This window comes from Mixophyes fleayi, chromosome 2 (assembly GCF_038048845.1).
Source record: "Mixophyes fleayi isolate aMixFle1 chromosome 2, aMixFle1.hap1, whole genome shotgun sequence".
Classification (NCBI taxonomy): domain Eukaryota; kingdom Metazoa; phylum Chordata; class Amphibia; order Anura; family Limnodynastidae; genus Mixophyes; species Mixophyes fleayi.
Genome location: NC_134403.1, coordinates 235130157 through 235153446, shown reverse-complemented (window position 1 = coordinate 235153446; position 23290 = coordinate 235130157). Strand labels below are relative to the sequence as shown.

At 40.8% G+C, this 23290-nt stretch overlaps 1 protein-coding gene across 15 annotated transcripts in view; it reads right to left on the bottom strand.

The window, feature by feature from the left end:
- KIF21B (kinesin family member 21B) overlaps positions 1–23290 on the bottom strand; it is a 463280-nt gene that overhangs the window by 236308 nt on the left and 203682 nt on the right. For all 15 annotated transcript variants that reach the window (XR_012688103.1, XR_012688104.1, XM_075195637.1 and 12 more), the window contains one exon: positions 7494–7670. Coding sequence is in view for 13 of the 15 variants with exons in the window: in XM_075195637.1 (XP_075051738.1) it covers positions 7494–7670 (177 nt within the window). In the remaining 2 variants the exon portion in view is untranslated. The remainder of the gene's footprint in view (positions 1–7493; positions 7671–23290) is intronic.

Genomic DNA, 23290 nt, shown 5'->3' with positions numbered 1-23290 from the left:
GGATGAACTGCACAGAGCACAGCTTGAGGCAGGTATTTAAAGCAGTGCGACAGGTGCAGTTCTAATTAGGCATAATGCAAGGAGATTAACTCCTTCAGGCATGTAGAAGAGTTCAGGACAGCAGCACCTCTGGTGGTATGAGGTACTGCAGCTCGATACAAATAACAGGTTGTAACAGTTGTAACATTCGGATTCCAAATCCTCCTAAATTTGACGGGGAGCATAGAGCTTGCTGTGGCTTTCTAAACTAATGTGCCATTCAATTCGAATTACAGCCAGGGAATTTTCCTACTGAAAAAACCAAGGTGGCCTATATTATTTCTTTATTATCGGGACAAGCTTTAGCTTTGGGAACGCAATGACCCCATTTTGCATAATTGTACAACCTTTTTGGAAACCTTCAGGTGTATCTTTGATGAACCCAGATGAGTATCCAGCACAGTCTCAGGTATTATGCGCCTTCACCAAGGCACCCTCTCCCTAGGACAATACCCTGTCCAATTCCGTACCTTGGCGGCCTAAGCTTGCTGGAACAACGAAGCTCTTGTAGCCACTTTTTGGCAAGCACTCTCGGACCACATCAAAGACGAATTGGCTGGTTGTGAACTCCCTACCTCTTTGGATGTATTAATTTCACTGTGTAACCAGATTAGATATATACGTTTCCAGGAGCGCACTCAGGAAAAAGAGTTTTCCTGCCGTTCTGGGTTTCGTTTGGCTCCTCGCTTTCAGATTCTGCTTGTACCTTTAGAGAAACCCATGCAATTGGGGAGAGCTCGTTTCTCTCAGGAGGAGAGAGAGAGACGATTCAAGAATTATTTGTGCTTGTACTCCGGGGACCCAAGTCACCTTCTGAGTAATAGTTCCAAACGGCCGGGAAAGGTCATGTTAGGTGTCTTCGCTTCTTCTCCATCAGATTCCAGTTTTTCTATTCGGGCCCTCCTATATGCTGACAATCACCTATGTTTTTCTGCTCTCATTGATTCCAGAGTGGCAGGGAATTTCATAAGTGCTGCTACTGTCACTAAATTATCTTTTCCTATACTTCCCCTGGACCATCCCATTGCTATTACTGCCATTGTTGGAAGTCACATAGTAGGAGAATCCATTAGAAGACGTACTATAAACCTGTTCCTTTAGATTGGAGCATTGCATAAGGAGATCATTTCGTTCCTGGTTATTCCTGAGGCTATTAATCCATTGGTACTAGGCCTTCCTTGGCTCAGACTTCATTCCCCCACTTTGGATTGGCCGGAGTACTTGCTTGGGGTTCCGCTTGTCACTCTCGATGTCTTCCAAAAGTAGGAAGGTCTTTTGGGGCTACCCCTTCTGTACCCGAGGTATCCTATAATATTCCTCCGCATTAACTAAGAAGTCCGCCAATTCTAAACTTTGGCCTCCTGAGGCTGTGGAAGCCTTTACTTCTCTTAAAAAAACCTTTACTTCCACTCCTATCCTACGACAACCTGATCCCACTCTCCATTTTTCCCTCGAAGTGAATGCTTCCTCTATCGGTGTTGGAGCTATATTATCTCAGAAGAACTCCTCAGGGAAACTTTCTCCATGTGGTTTCTTCTCCCGAAGAACATCCGCTGCAGAGTAGAATTATGGTATTGGAGACAGGGAACTTCTCGCCATGAAATTGGCCCCCGGAACAATGGAGACATCACTTGCAGGGGGCCTTATTTCCTATAGGTATATACTGATCACAAAAATCTTCTACATTTACAATCTGCATCCTGTCTTAATCTTCGACAGGCCAGGTGGTCATTATTCTTTTCTTGCTTCAATATGATTATTACGTTCAGGCCTGGTTCCAAGAACAAAAAAGTGGATGTTCTCTCTCGTTCTTTTGACTCTACCGATTCAGAGATGGATTCAAGAAGACTTATCCTTGACCCAGAGTGTATTGTGGCCACCACTCCTACTGTCTTATCTATTCCACACGGAAAAACTTTTGTCCCACTACATCTGCATTCCAAGCTTCTCAAGTGGGCTCAGGCTTCTCTTTTCTCCAGTCATTTCGGTACCAAGAAGACCAAGGATTTAAATTTTCATAGTTATTGGTGGCCTTCCTTACACTCGGATGTGCAAGACTTTGTAGCTGCGTGCTCTACTTGTTGTCACGGGCACTAGGAGTCTTTGCCCAGGATATCACCAGATGATGTTCTTACCAGAGTAATATAGCTGTTACTATGGTCCTCTGGTAGCAGGGTGACAACGGAACAGGAAAATCAGCAGATGGTGAGAGAATGCTCAAGGAAAGTCTATGACTAGCAGCAACTGGTAATGACTTAGCTGTATGAACACGAGGAATCAGATGGACAAGTAAACGTGAGGAGAGTCAGTGGTCTGCGTGCAGCAAGTTGTACCACTGCTATAGTGAGGAGGAATGTCCAGGAGTAGAGAGGAGGTAGTGAAAGTCAGTGGTCTGCGTATAGCTTGTTGTACCACTGTCTATAGTGAAGGAATGGATTCCAGGTGCAAGTAGGTAACGGGGAAGTCAGTGGTCTGCGTTCAGCAATTTGTACCACTGCTATATATATATGTGAGGAGGGGCACGAGGAGATGAATGGAATACTGAGGATACACGGGGCACACGGAATTTGATCCCACGATGATAACCACAATACAATAATAACTGACATGCGCTGCTTGAAGTATACAAAGTCACTATAGAGATCACTATAGAGATCCAGGTAATAGGAAACAAAGTCAATAGTACAATAGCCTCAGTAGATGGAAGACTCCGGAGATGAATACAACACAGTCCAGACGGATATGCAATACAATAGTAAAGTCAATGGAAAGTATGCATACCGCGGTTCAGGAGAGCAGGCTGTCAAGAAGATGTGCAGGGATACCTGAACGGCTGAACGCTGGCAGGAGGAGAGACCACTGGAGGATGGAAGCGGTAATCAGGTTGGTGCAGCGCACGGAAGGTAACCGGTAACCAACGGAGCAATACTCAGGAAGCAGTAGTAAGTAAAACTGGAAACATGATGAACACGGGAGAGTTGAGGCTGTCTGGTATCCGGCAGTAGAAGCGGAGGCAGCGGAGGGAATGCACGCTGGACACGGGAGAGTAGAGGCGGTCTGGAATCCGGCAGTAGTAGCGAAGGCAGCGGCGGGGAGACACGCTGAACACAGGAGAGTAGAGACGGTCTGGAATCCGGCAGCAGTAGCAGATAGGAATCAGTGGAGAGCTGACACGATAAACACAGGAAAGATGAGATGGTCTGGAACCCGGCAGTAGTAACGGAGGCAGCAGAGAGCAGACACGCTGAACACAGGAGAGTTGAGGTGGACTGGAATCCGGCAGAGTTGCAGATAGGAATCAGCTGAGTGCAGACACGATGAACACAGGAGAGTTGAGGCGGACTGGAATCCGGCAGCAGTAGCAGATAGGAATCAGCTGAGTGCAGACACGATGAACACAGGAGAGTTAAAGTGGTCTGGAAACCACAATCGAAGTAGACAGGAATCAGCTGGAGCTGAATACACGAGGAAACACAGGAACACCTTCAGAGGCTCATGGGGAATGAGACTCCAAGATCAGGCAACTAGGTAATGATCACAGGTGGTTTAAATAGGGAGGGTTGCCTGATCATCCAATCAATTAAAAGCAACAGGTACTGAAGGTTTCATAAGGGCTGCACATGCGCAGACCCTCAGGATGGCGGACAGCCACGGTTCCTGAACACAGGAGAAATGGCACTCACAGTCCGGTGAGTGACACTTGTGCTCAAAATAAGGTTCCTGTACAGTCTCCATATGGGTTGTTGCAACCACTTCCCATTCCTGATCGTCCTTGGAGTCATCTCTCTATGGATTTCATAGAAGATTTATTGAATTCCAAAGGATTCTCTGTGGTATGGGTCATTACGGACGGCCTTTCCCGGGCTGCTCATTTTGTTCCTTTGAAGGGTCTACCGTCTGCCTCACCTATTCATAAAAGAAGTCTTTCGTCTTCACAGTTGTCCGGACGTGATCGTCTCGGACCGAGGAACGCAGTTCGTGGCAACATTTTGGAGAGTATTCTGTTTTGTTTGTGGGATCAAGTAAAATTTTTCATCTGCTTATCATCCCCAAACTAATGGCCTGACTGAAAGAACCAATCAGGACCTCGAGAAATTCCTCAGATGCTATACTTCGGCCAAACATGATGATTGGGTCAATCTGTTACCTTGAGCAGAATTCGCGCATAATAATCATTGTCATGACTCCACTTCAGCCTCTCCTTTCTTTGCTCTTCAGGGATTTCATCCTAAACTCTCTCCATTTCATGACTTACCTGCATTTGGAGTTCCTGCCGTAGATTCTCTTTTGCAAAATTTCTCATCTAGCAAACACAGACTGTTTAAAACTACTGTGTTTGCTCCTTTTAGGATAACCCCACCCTTTCAAGCACCTGCTATAAACTATAAATTGATTGAGCAACTTCCACTTCTGGATGTGTCTGGAAAGCTGTCTGGTTGGTTTTTTTTTTGTTTTTTTCCCTTGCTCACAACCTACCCGCAATCCTGATTTCTGGACAAAAAATAGTCTTTTGCAACCTGCCATACAAACACATGGCCAAGATTGTTGTATAGTATTAAAACAAAATGCAATGTTGAGGCCCAATGGTATGATCAGCACTTGCTTTCAGGAGAAATATCAAAATCTATGTTCCAATGATCAAAATGCATTCTCTTCTGTATGGCACAAAATGATGCCTATTTCCTACTTGTCTACTTTACATTTCTCCTCTCCGTGAGATGAGATCTTGAAGAGGAGGTGAATTCCAGATGTGGAGAGGGGCAGATGCTGTGGCTTGCATCACTTTGGCCCTCTGCAAAATGTTGCATCATTTTGTTTCTGGAGTAGGACCAATAAGCCGTAATTTTAGGTGAACTGCATCATCAAGTCACCTGTCCCACCCACTTCCCTTCACTATGAGGTGGGCAAGAAGTGGGTGAATGGCCTGCTCTTCTGGGAGTTAGGGAGAGCTACCTGGAATTCGTGACTCTCCCAGACATTTCAGGAGAGTATGACTTATTTTTATTCATAACTTCTATGCCACTACACACAAAGGAGTGCAAATTTAAGACAAAACTGGGTGTAGGGGGATAATTGCTGATAATTGGGATGGGATGGCATAAAACTCGTCACCTAGTAAGCCAAATACTGACAATACTAAGATAAATTTGAGACTTTAGAGTTCAGCACTGCCACATTATTAAGCAAGCAGAGTATTTTTCCTCAAACATTGACAGGTTTCTCCTGGTCATACATCAAGAAAATATTCTTGCTTGGTCTCCACTGCACAAGAGCAAAGCTTACAATGTGCAATTTAAAAAAACACATTGCTTTTAGCACACCTTGCAACTTTCCCGACTTCCCCTATTGAGGCAGGACAATCCTGATTTGAGGGCTCTGTCTGGCCATCACGATCGGGACAGCTTTGTCCCGCCAATGGGAAATCTGGGAGGTATGTGTCGTTCACTGTTGCTCTGCATGGCAGAGCAGCGGTGAATGGGTGCCATGTATGTTGTTGGAAGGGAAGGAGAGTACGGGCAGCTTAGTACTTCAAAAGTGCTAATCATGCCCTGGGGAAGGGGGGTGGCCACACCCCCGTCGTGATGTAGTCATGTCTCCGTCCCACTGTCTGAGAGACAAATGTTGGGAGATGTCCCTTAAGTCAACAGGATAGGTGACCTCCTCTGTACTGTTTTTTACTTACGAAGTCTGATGCTGCTGCAGAATCATCAACATCTTTCCCAATACATTACATACATCTTCAACAACTACAACAACTTGGGTATTGTGGAGGGATGGTATTATTTTCCATGCTGCAATCAAGGCCTTAATGTTACATTTTGCTTGGGTAGGGGTAGGAAAGTGCTAGGAAAAGGTTTACTGTTGGGAATTACCTCCTCCTTCAAAAATGAATTGAATTTTTCAAAGCACAATATCCTAGGTCTGCAAGGTATAAATCCCTTCTTTTTCTCATTGATCCCCACAGTTTAAGTGGGGATCAATGACTGTCTTTAAGTAAATCATTTTAATTGCACATCAAGTTCACCAATTTCTCCCTCTCTTTCCCACCTTTTTATTTTAGATTTTGCATGCATCTCTCACACCTCAAACCTTGTAATCTGCTTGACAGCAGGGGAAACTACTATGGCAGAATAAGCTTTCAGTCTATTGCATACTTACCTACTTTCTTCAGCTCCCTTCCGGGAGCCAGCCAGTGGAGGGGGGCGTGAAGGGGCGGGGTGGCCGAAATCGCGTCATTTCGGCCCCGCCCCCTGTGACATCATGACGCAAATTGCGTCATTTGACAGCGGGGGCGGGGCCAAACGCCGCGATTCACCGGGAATCGCGGCGTTTGGGATCTAATTCTGCCCACTTCACTAGGAAGTGGGGCACTTCCTAGTGAAGTGGGCAGAATTCGGGAGATTGCCACACTCGCCCGGGAGTCCGGGAGACTCTCACAAAATGCGGGAGTCTCCCGGACATTCCGGGAGAGTTGGCAAGTATGGTCTATTGTTCTAACATGGATGCAGGAGGAAGAGGTTGGAGACACATTGGGGCAGGAGAAAAGCTATATATTTGTTCTTATTAGTTAAGTGGGAGACTTGTCATGCTGTATACATATCTGAAATTGTATTACTTATATGTATCTTGTGCTTGCTATTCACAAAATGTAACCTTGTCCTACAAGCCCCCTAATCTGTGCTTAATTTATATACCTCTAGCATATCTGCAGAGGCAAATAAATCTGAAAATACAATATATACATTTCTTGCTCTCTTATAAATAAGAGATAGTTTTTAGTCTGTTTAAATGCATGTCATTAGAAAGGCAACAATTTAACATGTGATACATTCTTGGCATGTATAGACCTACTGCCATGTGATTAATCCTGCATTGTGGTCAAATCTTTTCTCTTTCAAAAAATGATTTATGTAACTTAAGCCAAAATTGCTAATTGCTTTTGCAGTTGCAAAAAACACACTACTGCTAGGAACTCAAAATGCTAAATCATTTCACTCATCTCTAAATTTAATTCATAAAATATCTGAACCTTCAAACACTATTAACTTGAGAATATACAGTATGTTCTCCAATCTCACTTGAATATTATCTAATTCTTTCATTGGTTGTTTCTGTAGCTAGCACATTGTTTGACCTATTTCTTTTTATCTCTGTAATGGCAGTTGTTGAAACATAATAATTTGAACAAAGAAGGAGTGGTTTAATGGCGTGTTAAAATGGGGAGGGGCATGAACGTTTTTTGTGGTGCAACTGATATTATAGGGGTGCACTTACTGTCAGGCAAACGTTGCACTGTGCCGCCATACCTCATAAAGCTGGCCTGCCTTCCCTTCTACTTTGTAACACTTTTTTTTCCCCTTAATTTTGTAAACACCCATCATGCACACTACATATATAATGCAATAATAAATTAACAATTTTAACTAAATCAGATCAGTACTGATATATTTTACCTCCCTTTCTTCCTTAGACTTTGCACATCCTCCTTTGCTTTTCGAACAAGATCATTCACTTGAGTCTCGAATGAAGGAGTAGGAGCTGTAGGTCCATGATGAATAGAGCGTGAATTTGCTCGTGAGAGACTGCGGCGCAGAGATTCATTCATTGCTTCACTCTCTACCAAACGTGTTCTGTGGAGAAAATTGGACCACATGTGTATTTGAATTTACTGTTGCTACCTAGGGGTAAATGTATTAATGTCCGGATTCTTCAACTCCGGTGTGTTCAGCGTCTTCAGCGATTAAATTTAAAGCGGCGCTGCATTGTAAAGGGAAACTTCCCTTTACAATGCAGCGCCGCTTTAAATTTAATCGCCGAAGACGCTGAACACGCCGGAGTTCAAGAATCCGGACATTAATACATTTACCCCCTAGTCTCATTTACAAGTACATTATGTATAGTGGCAAATAAGTCAAACACAATCGACCACTAGCCCATATTCTACCAATTACTTTGCAAAATGAAATTTTATATTTCTATTTTAATTTCATTTTAAGACATTTCTTTTTATTTCAATTAAATGCATTGGAAACTGAAGGGGGGGGCCTGCGGTGTACGTGCACCAAGTGCGACTCGCGTACGCCAAACTCAACGCGTGCATGGATGACCCTACTACTCATAACAAGGAACCCCACTGTGTGTGCCGACTCAAGTTGGCACGCACACAGTGGGGAAAGATGCCAGGGGTGATGACATCATCACCCCTGGCCCATACACAAGGTCCACGTGTGTGTGGTGAATCACCACACACACGTTGCTGCTGGGGAGGCTGGGAGTTTCTGGGTCTGGACTATAAAATCCAGACTCGGGACTACCCCTCTCCCTCTCTCTGCCAGCCTACCCCTGGACAACGAGCACTACACTACACTACAGAAAACATATCTATATTACACTATATTACAGAAAAAAATATATATTACACTACATTACAGAAAATATATATATATTACACTACACTACACTACACTACAGCAAAGGATAGGAATACACTATACTACAGAAAACCTACACTACGCTACAGAAAAGGATTCTATACTACAGGAACGTTCCCTACATTGCAGATAAAGAATTGGATCCAGGATACAAGGATTTGATAAGTATCAATGATAATATATATATATATATATATATATATATATATATATATATATATAAAGCTGTATGTGTTTGTAATGTTGATTTGACTATTCATATTTATATATTGTTTGATATCTGTGATAGTTAAATCAATATTATAAATACTAAATCCTATCAATTGAGACGGGTAGATTAAGAAATCATACCCCTTCTAAATATTATTTAAAAAAAAAAAAAAAAGGGAAGGTTTTAACTGATCATTGAGAACCATAGTGTAAGGAAAGAAAAATCCTAGAGCCCTACCCTGATTACATCTTGTACTGTATATGCAACTAACAGCGCTCAAAGAGGGACACCAGTGACCCCAGAGAAGCGACTAGGTACCCATCTAGATACTCCTGTAAGGCTCCAGAAAATTTCGCTTGGTTTTGGTTCAGAAATCAAAAATTGGCTACTCGACATCGGGAAGGAAGAAGACATACTGCAGAAACTTTCGGGGAATCAAGCTACAATCAAGCTGGAACATGATGCCAAAGTATCCTCTTCTCATTCATCCCGTAATAGTTCTCATTATATTGGTCTTAGTCATGCACTTTGTTTTAATAAAAGACTGGCTGAACTGGCATACTGAAGAACAACATATGAAGACTAAAAGACAAAAATTGACGAACTATTAAGGGAAGGAGGGGGTGCGGGCATTATGGACTTTGCGGACATGGAAATTGCTTTATGTGAATGTCTTTGTTGTTCTTTATTCCTTTGTGCCTTTTCTCTTTTTCTTCTCCATTCTTCTCTCTTCTTTTTTTTTCTTCTCCCCTGCTCTTCATACCCTCGGGGAATGGGTGTTTTTTCACTATGGTTCCCCCTCTAGGAGGTTTTTTTCTTGTTTTGCGCCAATAACACAAGAGTTTTTTTTTATCTCCTCCATAGTTGGTAGGGAGAGGTAGAGAGAGTTGAAAATTATCGGGGTCACTCTCTCTCCCTCTCTCAATTTTTTTTTGTAGTTCACCACCAAATCTAGGGACAGGTAATTTTTATTTGCAGTGTTGGGCTTCCAACAGCAGGGGGACTGTGAAGGGGGGGCCCGGGGTGTACGTGCGTGCCCAGTGCACACACGTAACAGCGCATGCACGTCTCATGCATGCACAGCACATACAGTGCACGCGCCAATTTCGGCGCGTGCATGGATGATGCCAGGGGTGATGACATCAACACCCCTGACCCACACACAAGGTCCACATGTGTGTGGTGAATCACCACACACACGTTGCCGTTGGGGAGGCTGGTAGTTTTTGGGTCTAGACTATAAAAGCCATACCTGGGACTCCCCCTCTCCCGCTCTCTGCCTGCCTGTCCCTGGACAACGAGCACTACACTACATTAAAGGGTTAATAGGGACACACTACACTACAGAAAAGATATCTATATTACAGTAAATTACAGAAAAAAATATATATTACACTACATTACAGACAATATATATATTACACTACACTACAAAAAATATATATATTATACTAAACTGCAGCAAAGGATAGGAATACACTATACTACAGAAAACCTACACTATGCTACAGAAAAGGATTCTTTACTACAGGAACGTTCCCTACATAAAAAGAATTGGATCCAGGAAGTATCATTGATAATAATATAAAGCTGTATGTGTTTGTACGATTGATTTGACTATTAATATTTATATATTGTTTGATATCTGTGATAGTTAAATCAATATTATAAATACTAATTCTTATCAAGGATACATATGTAAAGCTAGGATAGTGTAAGGAATAACGGTGGTGAACCTAGGGTTAATTTTATATTGATATACTATGTTATGTTGAACAACGTTATGATATATGTGTGAACTTGAATACAAGCTTTTCTGTGTTAACAGTAAAATACTTTGATTTAAATACATACATATGTTGAGTATTGGTTATTTATAATGAATATATACTGTGAAGTACTGCTGAGATACAGTGGTTATTTGATAAATAATTCTGTGAAGCTTAAGTGTTATTTAGTGTGGTCAAAAGACTGAGTAAGGCAACATTGTGTAAAGGAAAAATGCATAAAAGTGTGAGTTTTATAATGACTGTATCTGAGAACAGAATAAGAGGATAGTGTGCGCATGTGAGGCGCAACCACAGATCCTTTTACAGAAACCCTTATTCACTGTTCAGCAATTTCTAATCAATCCACCAAAAATCATAAGGATAAAAAAAATGTGACCACAAGCACAAAGCTGAACCAGGAGAATATCATTGTGGGTCCCAGAGTTGTATGGACTGCAGCAGCTATAGTTACACCCCAACATTTTCGGTAGCCATCAGAACATGTTGTGCAATCTAGAGATGTTATGTTGGAGATTTTTTTTTTGTCAGCTCACCTATAACTCAATATTAAGAACAGTACAACCTAACTCCTCATGTGTTTTGGTATTGGATATCATTAAAAAAATGTGAAAAACAAGTAAAATCATGTAATTATTGAGCTGTTTTTCCCTACATTAGTATTTAGCATCGTTACCTTTCATTTACAGTCTATGTTCTAATGATCTCTTCAAAACTATCACCAATTTTGGCCAAAGTCTGCAGCAAGCTGGCTAGCTGAAATTAGTGACAGAGCAGCAGCAGCACAAATACATGACAGTTTAATAAAAGATACAATCCCTATGATACATAGTGGCACACCATTGGCAGATAGGATGACAGTTTAAAGTTAATAAAGTAAAGGACACCTTTAAAACATATAGGGAGAGCACGGGCTGATAGGTAAGCCTAACTCAGAAGTGAAAAGAAATACAATGTGTGTATTTGTTATTCTCAACGCCAGAGAGCATGTGTGACAAATTGAAGAGGGAAAGCAGCGGAAGTAATAAATTGTAATTTTAGAAAAGAAGACACACCAAAGTGGCCAAAGCCCATAAAACCGAAAGGATTCACCAGTGTGCTGGAGTAAGGTAATATGCCCCCCCTCTCCATATTTCACGGTCTGATGTGTAGGACTTGATAGCATGTTGTTGTTCTTCCAGTCACTGAAGCATATAAAATGTGAAATTCAGGTCACTTTTTTTTTTTAAGCTGCTGCAGTGACCTACATGTTTTCGCTTAATTCTGAAAATGCCAAGAAATTGTACAGTCCCCATACATTATCTTCTGCACGATCCTCTCATTTTTTTTCATTTTTTGAACAACCAAGTTTATTGTGTGTGCAAAGCATGGTACGTGTTGAAATTCACTCAGTCGTATTGCACACACAGGGCCTGATACATTAAAGAGTGTAAATGCTCATTTGTTGCGTATTATTAGTTACTCTGTGCATGCTGAGATCTGTACCATACACCAGAGAATGCAGCACCTGCCAATTCATCTTCGAAGGCAAAGGACACTTATGACAGCTTTCATTTTCAGGGGCGGAACTAGGTGAGGAAGGGGTGAATGCGCATAGTCAATGTACAGTAAAGGTGTTCCACTGCAAATACATTCAATTCAAACTCTGGCGCACACAGAAATGCAGTGTTTTTCAGACGTAAGCTTTGCACCTGCTCAAGGTCAAGTCGAACTCACGGATGATAGAGATGACCAAACACAGCAATCACATTCTCATCAACTAATGGGAGAATTAACTATTCACCTGCATACCTACACACACTCATCTTGATATACAACAAGACTGCCAGTGTGAGATTACTGTGGTGCCATTATAGTAGTGTTTGCTGAGTATTATAGGATTGTTATATACCAAAGACATAGGTGCATTCTTTGATATTTTAAAGCACTGCATACTTCTGCATATGCTGAAATTGTCTCTGCTTTTCAAATTATTTTCATACATTTTTAACACGCGTGTGAATATTACCAATGCTTGTCTGAATGTAAATGTTATGTGCATGTTGTATAGTTCCTAAACGCTTCCATACATTTGCATTGTGATTGTGTGCTGTAAAAGCTTTTAAAAGTCGTGTTTATGCTTTATACTATATAAGGAGGTGTAAGGCCACATAGTGGCACGTGGCTATTTCTATCGTTTCCCAAACCAAATCCTCACGAAAACATTGTATGTTTTCCGTATCTCCTTGCTCGAGCATAGATGTATTCATTACTGACTGACACATTTCAACAGATCCACAGGTTGTACTAATTATTTCACTTGTCACCTGGAAAACCTGCACTGTTAGGGGGCTCTGATGAATAGGTTTTGGAAACCCTGGTATATCATGTTGTCATAAATAGAAGGTCTACCACCTTTGCAAAATATTAACACTCTTTGCATTATGATGTACTTGTAGAATCAATTATCAAATATTGAAGCATTACAATAGCACCATACCATATTCAAATATTTTGCAAATTGTTTCTATGTTTAGTTACTCATTACTAATACATTTTTTTATTTTTTTTTACTTTTAATTTATTTCTTTTCTTTCTTGTTACTCTTTATTGGAGACAATGTGTACCCTTTCCGCCCTTTGCTCCTCACTCCCATTTTAATTCCACACACGGAGTAAGAAGTTGCATACATTTTGCTGCATACATCCAGCAAAAAAGGTGTATCCTTTCCGCCCTTGTTCACCAGTTATAGAGTGGACTTTTGTCCTTTCAAAGGTCAGATTCTGCTGCTTTGACTGGTCTGGTGGAGCTCTTATGTATGTGTCCAATATGGTATGCAACATAATTGCTCTGTGTGTGATATTTGATAAGATAACGATCAGAAGTGGGGTCCTATGTGTGAAAGAAGCTGAAGTTGCTGGCCAGGAGATGGATGATGTCGATCCTAGTCCTCAAGATTCCAAGACTACTCCAGCTATGAAGAATGTAATTTCATCATTGTGACAGGATGGACCGCCTATGCCACCCTGTCTGTTGTTGCTGGGAACCGGCTGGGCTTACTTTACCACTGTTCCTTTTCGTTTTCCCAAAAGCGCCCTCTTGCCGCAGTAGTAGGGGCTTATAATGCTGCCACCACTGGACTCCTATACCGGCATCCAGAACTGGGTTTCTTCTGGGTCACTGACGCTGCTAGCTTGTCTCGTTGCTGGTGTCCCTGGGCTGGTTACTCTGGACCTCTTACTATGGATCCGGGTTGCTGTGAATGGATTTCCCCTGGCCTATCACACGGACCAGGGCTGCTGGGTAGCAGGCAGAGCGGTGGTACTGGAAACGCTTGGGTCCAAACCTCAGACACAGTCAGAGAATGGATTAGATTCTACATCTGTAGATCACAGGAATACAGCGATATTGAAGATGTTTCCAAGCAGGTCTTTGAAGCAAGATGTTTATTTTCTCTCACCCTAGTTGAAGGTACCAGGCTGATCAGGTCAGATGAAGTCAGAAGAATGATACATTACATGCTCACACAGCTCATCTTTTATACAGTTCTGACATAGGCTATTTTTAGAATCAGGATGTAACCAACATTGATTTACATACATTGCAAAGCCACTATTATTTATACTTAGCTATGAAATTCTTAAAAACCTTGCTGTGGTTTCCTGGATCTTATTTCAGATACAGGAGACTTACTAGCAAGTCAAAAGGTCTGACTGCCATGAATTCTTTAGACAGTCACCGAATACACATTTCCACAGAACAACAAAAGGACCCACAACACGCCACTTCCCCAAATCACAATACACCAAAGGCTTGGTAAACACAGGCTCATTGTATCAGATATATACATAAGAAATAGGCATATCCTATAGCAAGGTTAGACAAGAGACAAATTTCTTCCCCATGTCTCAGAAATAACGATTTCCTATCATACAATATACACAATATCAAAAAATGAGTGCAAATGCAATGACATAAATAAGTGCCCTGCGCTATTTGCTTTAAATACATTTTTACAAAAAGTTATTTAATAGTGATCCAGTCACAATCATACTTTACATGTAAGTACCTTTTGGGCTTTGCTTCCAATGTAATGACAATCTATAGGGATGTGAAACTGTGTCTGTGGCAATGGTTCGGCCACAGAAGCACCATAGTGCAGCTCCAGCGGCGGTGTAGGGATCTAAGGAGGAGGTGTCACGAGCAGCGGCGGTACGCCGCATCTTGGCGTGATCTAGCAGCCAGACACATGCATTGGTTACAATGCACTGTTATTTTTCCTTGAGCTTATCTTTGTGGCATAGAGTAGGAGGGTGTAGGGATATCCTTCAACACCAGGGGGAGCTCTCCTATGATTTAAATTGGTTCATTTGTATATTCATACATGTTCCTGGTTTATGTATTATCTATGCCAGTTCTAGCTAGTAAATTAGTTAGCAGCCTCCTGAGGCTGATTGTCAGCCCTGTCCTCCTCTTTTTTGATTGGCCCATCAAAGTATTTAAGGCAGGAAGGGCTTAGCCTCACTGCCGGTTATAGCTTCCCTGTCTGCTAATCTGCACCTGTGCTGTTTGGTGTATACTTTCTGAACTGATCTTCTGTGTATGACCCCTGCCTGTACTTTGGACCTTGCCTGCTTGCCTGTGACCCTGATTCGTTTGCCTGTACCTTGGACCCCGCTGTATTGCCTGTGACCCTGACCTTTGGCGTGTTACCTGATTATTCTGCTTTCTAGTACCTCTGACCGCTGCTCTTGTCTGACCATCCGCTGCCATCTACGCTGCCTCCTGGCCTGATGCTGCGGTTTTGTATTACAAACTTACACTACATCTGGAGTTAAGTCCTGGGGGCATCTGAGTACCGGTGAGCGTATAAAGCTCTATGGGAAAGGCGGCTGCTAAAGGTGAAGATCTCCGAAAACTAGTTCTGAGTTTGTGTACAGACCGTCACCGTAACAGGAGGCAACCAGAGCTCTAAGTTCACAATTTTAAAAAAAATTATATATATATATATTATTTAAGATGACTGTTACATCTGGCTCATTACAAAGCAACATGGCTTGTAACTTTCATTGGACAAAGTACAAGGCCTGCTGTATAATACTGATGTTTCTGAATCAGCATTTGATTAACATAAACCTCCAAGGTCACGTCCATGTGAAAGTAGTATAGAGGTGTGTTTATTTGGCCAATGACAGTCCATGTGAGGTAGTGGATATTTCACATTGCAACCTTACATTATCTGTTTAACTCTATGTATAGCTGAGACAGAGATAACCTTTATAAATAAATTAATGTGTCACGTTTCTTCCAATAGAATGTCTCTGCTGCCGCATCAGGCTCCGCTGTCGTTAGCAGGAGGCCCATGAGGAGGGCTATGAGCAGGCACAGGAGGAGGGCCAGGAGAAGGCAAGCTATGACCAATCCCTTTCCCCAACTCAGGACCAGTTCCTTCCCCAGCAACCAGTGACGGAATGGGTCTAAGAATATTGGTTGCCAGGAGACAAAGGTGGGGGGGGGGGGGGTACCCACAACTATAAGGATATATTTAATTTTTAGAAGAAATATATCAAATTTTGAAAAAATACATAAGTGGAAAAAAGGTACAATTACAATTGCAATATAAATTTATATTTTTTTTAGTAACTACAGTGTACATATATTGCACATATTACTGGCAGTATGCAGTGTATATTAAAAGTAAATACAGAGTGTTATAATTATTTTTTTTTATTTTAAATAAATAGTGGATATATTTAAATAGATTGCTTGTACTGAACATTTTACTCATTAACAGGTAGTTCAAAAGCATATTTCATGCAATCCACTATAGTAAGAGCAATCTTTTGAATTCACTAAATGATTTTGCAAATCTGTCAATAATTGCTGCTGCATCCAATTCATCTAACAATTCCTGTTCAATGGATAACAACTTTATGATCTTTAGCTTTGAAAATGCCTTCTCAAATTGGACTTGAGTAACTGATAGTGTGCAGATGACTTTATAAAGTTCATGAAGGTTATCATATGCCTTGTTATGAAGTCTGTTAGATGCCAGAATTTTTAGTACACACGATGGGCAGGTGCTACAAATTTTACACTTGTTGCACTTGGAATCCATATTCCATCATTAAGCAATAGCTTTAAAACATCAAAGTTCAAAGCAAAAGAAAACAATTCCAATATTACTTGATCTTTTCTGATTTGTGGAGACAGCTTAATAATACCTTCCAATGGTTGATTTTCATCCATATTCAACTGTGAAATCTTGTCATTAAATTTATTTACAACTTCTAATGCCTTTCTGTGAACGTTATCAAATGTTCTTGTCTGTTCCTTAAACTTTGATGTAGCTGAAGCTACAAAACTCCATGCAGTAAACATATCTACACCACTTGTCTGTAAATAACTTGATAACAGGACTGTAGTTTTAAATATATACAAGTAACTAAATGCTGTCAACATTGTTTCAAACATTAGAAGACTTTGAAGTAAAAAATTTGCTTCTTGTTTTGTTTTTGCATCAAACTTTTCTATCATTGATAAGCATGTCAATAGAAGTACTGACAGCAGCATCAACGTTCAAATATAGTTGTTGCTGCATTGAATTTTCCTGACCATCTTGTCTCACCAATTAGCTTTAATCATTTAATTTTTTCTTGTCCTAGATGTTTTCCAACAACTTCTGTAGCAATTTGAAAAAAAATCTGCAGTCACGCAACATTTTGGTGTTTCAGTTATTACCAAATTGAAGACATGGGCATAGCACCATATAAGAACATGTTGATAAGTCACATCAGTAATTTTACTTTGTAAACCATTATACTGGCCAGGGTAGCTTGTAGATCTATCTGTACTATCAGATAAAAAAATGTAGGTTCAATTTTAAGATGCTGTAATTTTTCAGTCAATAGATCAAAAAGTGTTTGTCCTGTACCATCATTACTTAGCACAACTGAAAGTAGTCGCTCACAGGCAACACCTTTAAGCACATAGTGAATAATAATGCTAAACTGATGGATGGGTGTATTATCTTGAGTTGAATCAACTTGAATAAACGAAGCACACTCAACCTGAGGTCAATACAATGAAAAATAGTTGCTGTCTTTGCAATAGCTCGATACAAAGTTGAATCTGGCTGCACATTATGCTCCCAGGCTTGGATTCCCAGCTAATCTTCACTGCACAGTCACATAACCCAAATTTAGAATAATTTTTCCAGTGTTATTTATTATATTCTTAAATATAAAGAATGCTCGATAAATGATTTTATTAAAATAGAAATACAACGTAAATTTTAGTTGCATACAGTAATTATATTGAAACTTCTGGTATATTTTCAAGCTACGAAAAGGACATTAACATTGTTAGCAAGCTGATACCCTGAACAGTTCGCCAATCCCTTTCCTCATCACACCATCAATCCCTTTCCGAAACCCAGGATGCAGAATGGCAGGGCCAACAGATTAACATGGAGGTGCCCCCGGAGGAGACCCAAATGGAGGCAGAAGTGGAGGAGACTGAGGGGAAAGGAACATCTCAGGCACCTGCAGAAAAATGTAAATATCTTCACTGAATAATCTAGAATAATATAAATAATGTTGTTCTGCAGAACAGAAGTGTAGGTTCCAAAAAAAATTGCTTTACTAAATGTCTATGCCTAGCAAAAATTTCCATTCTACAGGTGTCTGACATCATGGGCCTATAAGTGTTTGTTACCAAGCAACCTCCTTCCCCCCTTCCTTCCAAAATATCTACATGTGCTTCGAAAATGCGGTCCTCTGGCTAGTACTGTGCTCTAAATAAGAAAAAGCTTTCAGAAAATTTCTCTTAATGTAGTACCTCTGAACTCAGCTGAGCTTGAAAAATGTAAGAACAAACTACAGGGATAAAACTAAAACAGGTTTACAAAATGTCATAGTATTTTGAATTTACATTTTTTTTTTGTTTGTTCATGTGGTCGAAGATTTCCCCGTCCAAATATTGTTGAAAAAAAATAACTAAATAAACAAATTCAAATATATACAAATTAAAAAATATTATACATTTCTTATTTTGTGTGTTGTATTTACTACAGTTGCTTTTCATTGTGTTATTTATAAAAAAAAAAGTTAATTTGTTAAAAAAGTTTTGTGTGTGTTTTATTGTTTACAAGCAAATCTATATTAATGTGATAGAGTCTAGAGATATGTTAGATATGTTCTATATGTTTTTTTTATATCATGCAATGAAACATTGATGTGTTCAGGATGTACAGGTTGATATACAAAGGGTTAATATGCAGGGTTAGTATGACAACGATATCATTTGACGAGGGAATAATAAGGTGAATGTGAATAAGGAAGCAATTGTTGCTCTGTCAATAAGTAATATATGCATGTAAAACACAAACATATGTCTGACAGTGAATTAACTGTAGGAGCAGAGAAACATAAACTGCTCTGTGTGCCAGTCTTTACGTCACGTAAGTGACTTATTATCATAGTCATCAAGGCAAATAATGCCTATATGTTTCAGTACATATTCAAGAAAAGACATCCGCTGCTTGTTGAAATCAGATGTTCGTATACCCAATGTACATGTGTTCTAAGGATAACGCACATTACATTCGCTTTGCGTTCTTTGTTAAATTAAGCCCACAATGTTCGCTCCATCATCGACAATAAGGAATCCTGGGGAGAGTCTTAGCAGGGTGAGCCATTTTGCTTTGCCATTCCTGAGTTTTTCCAACACATCGACACCGGTATGCTTCTTAGTGAAGCCAGTGAAACAGAGAGTAGCTTGATTGTGTTGTGTTTGACTCGGAGCAGCAGCAACCTCCCCCCCCCCCCCCCCAAAGAAAAAAACATTTATTGACTTTAAAATCCAAGTGAAGGCAGTGTGAGGGGCAGTATCACATCTGCACTAGTAAGTGGGCAAAATACAGAGCACTGCGTTTGACAGTACAACCCAAAAACATAAAGACAATTTATTTAAACAAACTAATTTTATTAATTTGAATGACATTGTGGAGCCAAGTCGGCATTGCAAGGTAAAAACCCCTCTTTTCCCATCTCATTGGGCATTCATGTGGTGTGGTGACAGCTACAAGTTGCTCCAATTTCAGCTTTACCCCTGTTGTCAATCATGGGTATCTATAGATCAGGAGTTTCACAGTACTAGTACTGTCAGTAGTAATACTTTTTCAACCTCTACTAGTAAAAAAGGTCATGTGGGAAGAAAGTGTAAGAAAGGGTCACTCCAAATCTATACATTTCTCAATCTCAAAGAAAACATCAGCTCTTGATGTAAGTATTAAAGGAAAAGTTACTGATGAATGTGTGATTTATCTAAAAAAATTAAGCAAGCTAACATTCCATACCCGATCGAAAGTGGCAAGAAAAGGTTTAGACCATGACCACATTTTGCTAGTTTTGTGCCTTGCAACTGCTCTTACAAATACTAGAATGCAAAAATGCAAAACTGAGTACCCAACATGGTCATGCATCTTCTGTAACTTCTTATGCACCACCTTCTAACTGAGAGGTCGGTCACATCCAAAACAGCCACTTCAGTGCATAAAAAGGACACTGAGATTTAAGAACAAATTGGGTCTTCACAGAATCCTGAGCAGAGTTTAAGGGTGTCCATAAGTGCTATATGCAAGTCTGACATTTCAGATTCTGACATAGTAATTGTATGGCAGCCTCCTTCCAAAATTTCACAAACATTTGGAAATGTGAGGATGAGTAGTAGTGATGATGATTTAGACATAGAAACTGAGGATGTACTATGAAACTTGGTAATGTGCAACAGTATGAGGGGGATAATTGTGGATCTGAAAATGTTGGAATGTGTTGTACTTGAACAAGATAATGACAATGGACGCTGACCATCAAGGTATCTCCGCCCTGTTACTGTTACGTCTCACTGGAGACAACTACCAACCTGTATTGGCACTGGCCTTCCCAGGGCGCGGAGTCTAACGGACCTCTCGGTCTTCTCCAAGAACCACTGCAAGGCGGGATGGTTTTAGCTGCCAAAGGTCTGCAGGTCGCGGCCCCTGGGTTAGCCCACCGTCGTGGTAGAGGGATAGTAGTAGGGTGAACGATTCTGGGAACACAGTAAAAGGCCTCGTCTAGCTGGATATTAAGTAGTAGGAAGCCAGATGTACCTTGCTGTCTAGTAGAGAGGCACGAGGACACAAACACGAGAGGAGTCAGGAACTGTAGCTGGTTCGGTACACAGAAGGTTAGCCGAGGCGTGTTGCCAGGATTTCAGCAGATGCAAGGTTAATCAGACAAGCCGGGTCGGTACACAGAAAGATAGCCATTGCGTGTGGCCAGGGATTCAGTAGATGCAGGGTTAAATAGACAAGCCGGATCGGCACACAGAAAGTCAGCCAGTGCGTGTTGCCAAGGATTCAGCAGATGCAGGGCTAATCAGATAAGCCGGGTCGGTACACAGAAAGTCAGCCAGTATTCACAGGGAGAAATGCACAGGGAAAGCACAGGGATCAGGAGCAGCCAGACACTAAGTACACTTGTTGCTCTGACACAGGAGAGTGTCAGAGTGAAGACTAAATAGTGGGGAAGTTTGAATTCCCCGCCTCTCAGGTCACATGATCAGACAGACCTAACAAATAGTGGAGGGGTTTGAATACCCCGCCTCTCAGGTCACGTGATCAGACAGACCTAACAGTTACATCATTTGCAACGAGTTCATTCAAGCAGTTTATCAAAAGGAGGAAAATCATGTATAGTAACAAACAATCCAGCATCAGCTAGCAACAGAATGCATAGACACCTAATGCAATCTTCACTGTAACACCTTCATTATCATCCTCCACATTATTGGTATGTAGTTCAGCATTCAATTTTCAAATGCAAACTGACTCCCCTAATGCAATCCATGCTTCCCAAGTGGCATCCTTGCGCACTATAGCTGCTGCTGCTGGGGGAAAAACTTTAATATAGAAAAGAACCAAGAAGAGTAAGCACAGCTTTAAACAACAATTGTCTGAGAAGCAAGCATTGCAAGAGGAAGTATGACAGCTAACATCCTGTTGTTGCACAGCTTGATCACTAAAGTCATGATAACTATGTTAGCATTGGATATGCGTCCAATTTCCGCTACCAATGCATCAGATTTTAGCAGATTAGCGGAGATCATGGGTCCATGCTACCGTATTTCATCTCAATTTAATTTCTCACAAACAGCAATTCCTCAGCTGTAGTGGGAGGTTAAACAAAAAGTCATTCAGTGCCTAGAAAATGCCATTGTACCGACTATCCACTTAACTACGGATATGTGGACAAACAGTACTGGGTAAACAAAAGACTACATGACGGTTACAGCCCACTAGGTAGGTGTATTGGCCTCAGCATAATCATCATCCTCCTCATCCCCTCAGCATAGTAGTGCTAGCACACAATGTCTGTTGGCTGGGCTGCTTACCAGCACAGATGTGATCCTGCCCTTCGCACAATTTATTTTACAGTCAAACACTTGGACTTTAAAAGCAAGAAATGGAAATATATATTTTGGTGGGTGCTGCCCAAAGTCAAACCTGTTTTTTGTATGCATATTAGTACAGCTGTCAGTGATTCACACAATTGCTTTAAGATTGGTATTTTAAAAGCTAGAAATATATATATATATATATATATATATATATATATATATATATATATCTACTATATAAATGCCTAGGGGTGTGTGTGAAAAAAACAAAAAACAAGCTGCAGCGCCACCTGCTGGGCAAAGTTATACACTGACCTATATATTTCTTGAAGGAGAAGTGACAGTTGGGAGTGGTTGGTGGTTGCCGGGGGTGACAGTGGGGAGTTTTTAACACCTTAAGTAGCTTGATGAAGGATGTGTCGATGAAGATGAAGGATGAGGTGATGGAGAAAAATGATGAGGTGATGACATGTGGACAAAACCACGTTAAAAAAGGGCGCTTGCGTCGGGAAGTAACGCTCTTCCCCTGAGGAGGCCTGGGCTAGGCCCAAATGCATGACAAGAACCTTTTTAACACCTTAAGTAGCTTGATTTGACTAGAATGCATGAGTATCATGCACGGGTTAACTTGTGTATATATATATATATATATATATATATATATATATATATATATATTCCATAGACAACAAACCTTACGGTTTAACATGTCCGATTAAGGTTCCTTAGACTTATACACAATTTCAAATTTAAGAAAACTATTGAAACTCTTTCACTGTTTTCACTTTTTTATGAAGTTGCTTTACTGTCTCTTTCTAATACCACTTTCATACTGCCGCCCCGGCAATATCCCGGGTTTTTCAAGCCGGGTTTTTGCCGGGGCTCGGAGTGTCCCAGCTCAGAAACACCATTCATACTGCACCTCGGACCCGGGAATTTCCCGGGTTGACCCCATTCATACTGCACAAGTCTGTGCCCTGGCAATTTGTGGGAGTCATCACTAGAGCAGTTTTCATTGGCTGAAAAATGGTGATACACAATATAATAATACAATAATGAATAAAGGATACCTCCAATTGGCTTATATATTTAGTCGTACTAGTCTAGGAGGGCTTTCTTACAGGCATAAAGAGACTGGGAAACATATATTTAAGGGAAGGTTGTAGGAGCTTTTAAAGCTAGGCATTGCATATTTCAATGATTACCCCAAAAGACTAGACTTCTAGATGGAAAATTAATGGCCTCTTTTTGGCAAGCATAAAATGAATGAGAAATGCCTAATTCCAAATTGAAACTCCACACAGATAAGGCTAAATCAAACCCATGCCCGCAGTGTCGTGGACCCCTGGAGTGGCTCCCACCGATGACATCATCCTCCAGAGACAGGCAGACAGCCAATCAGC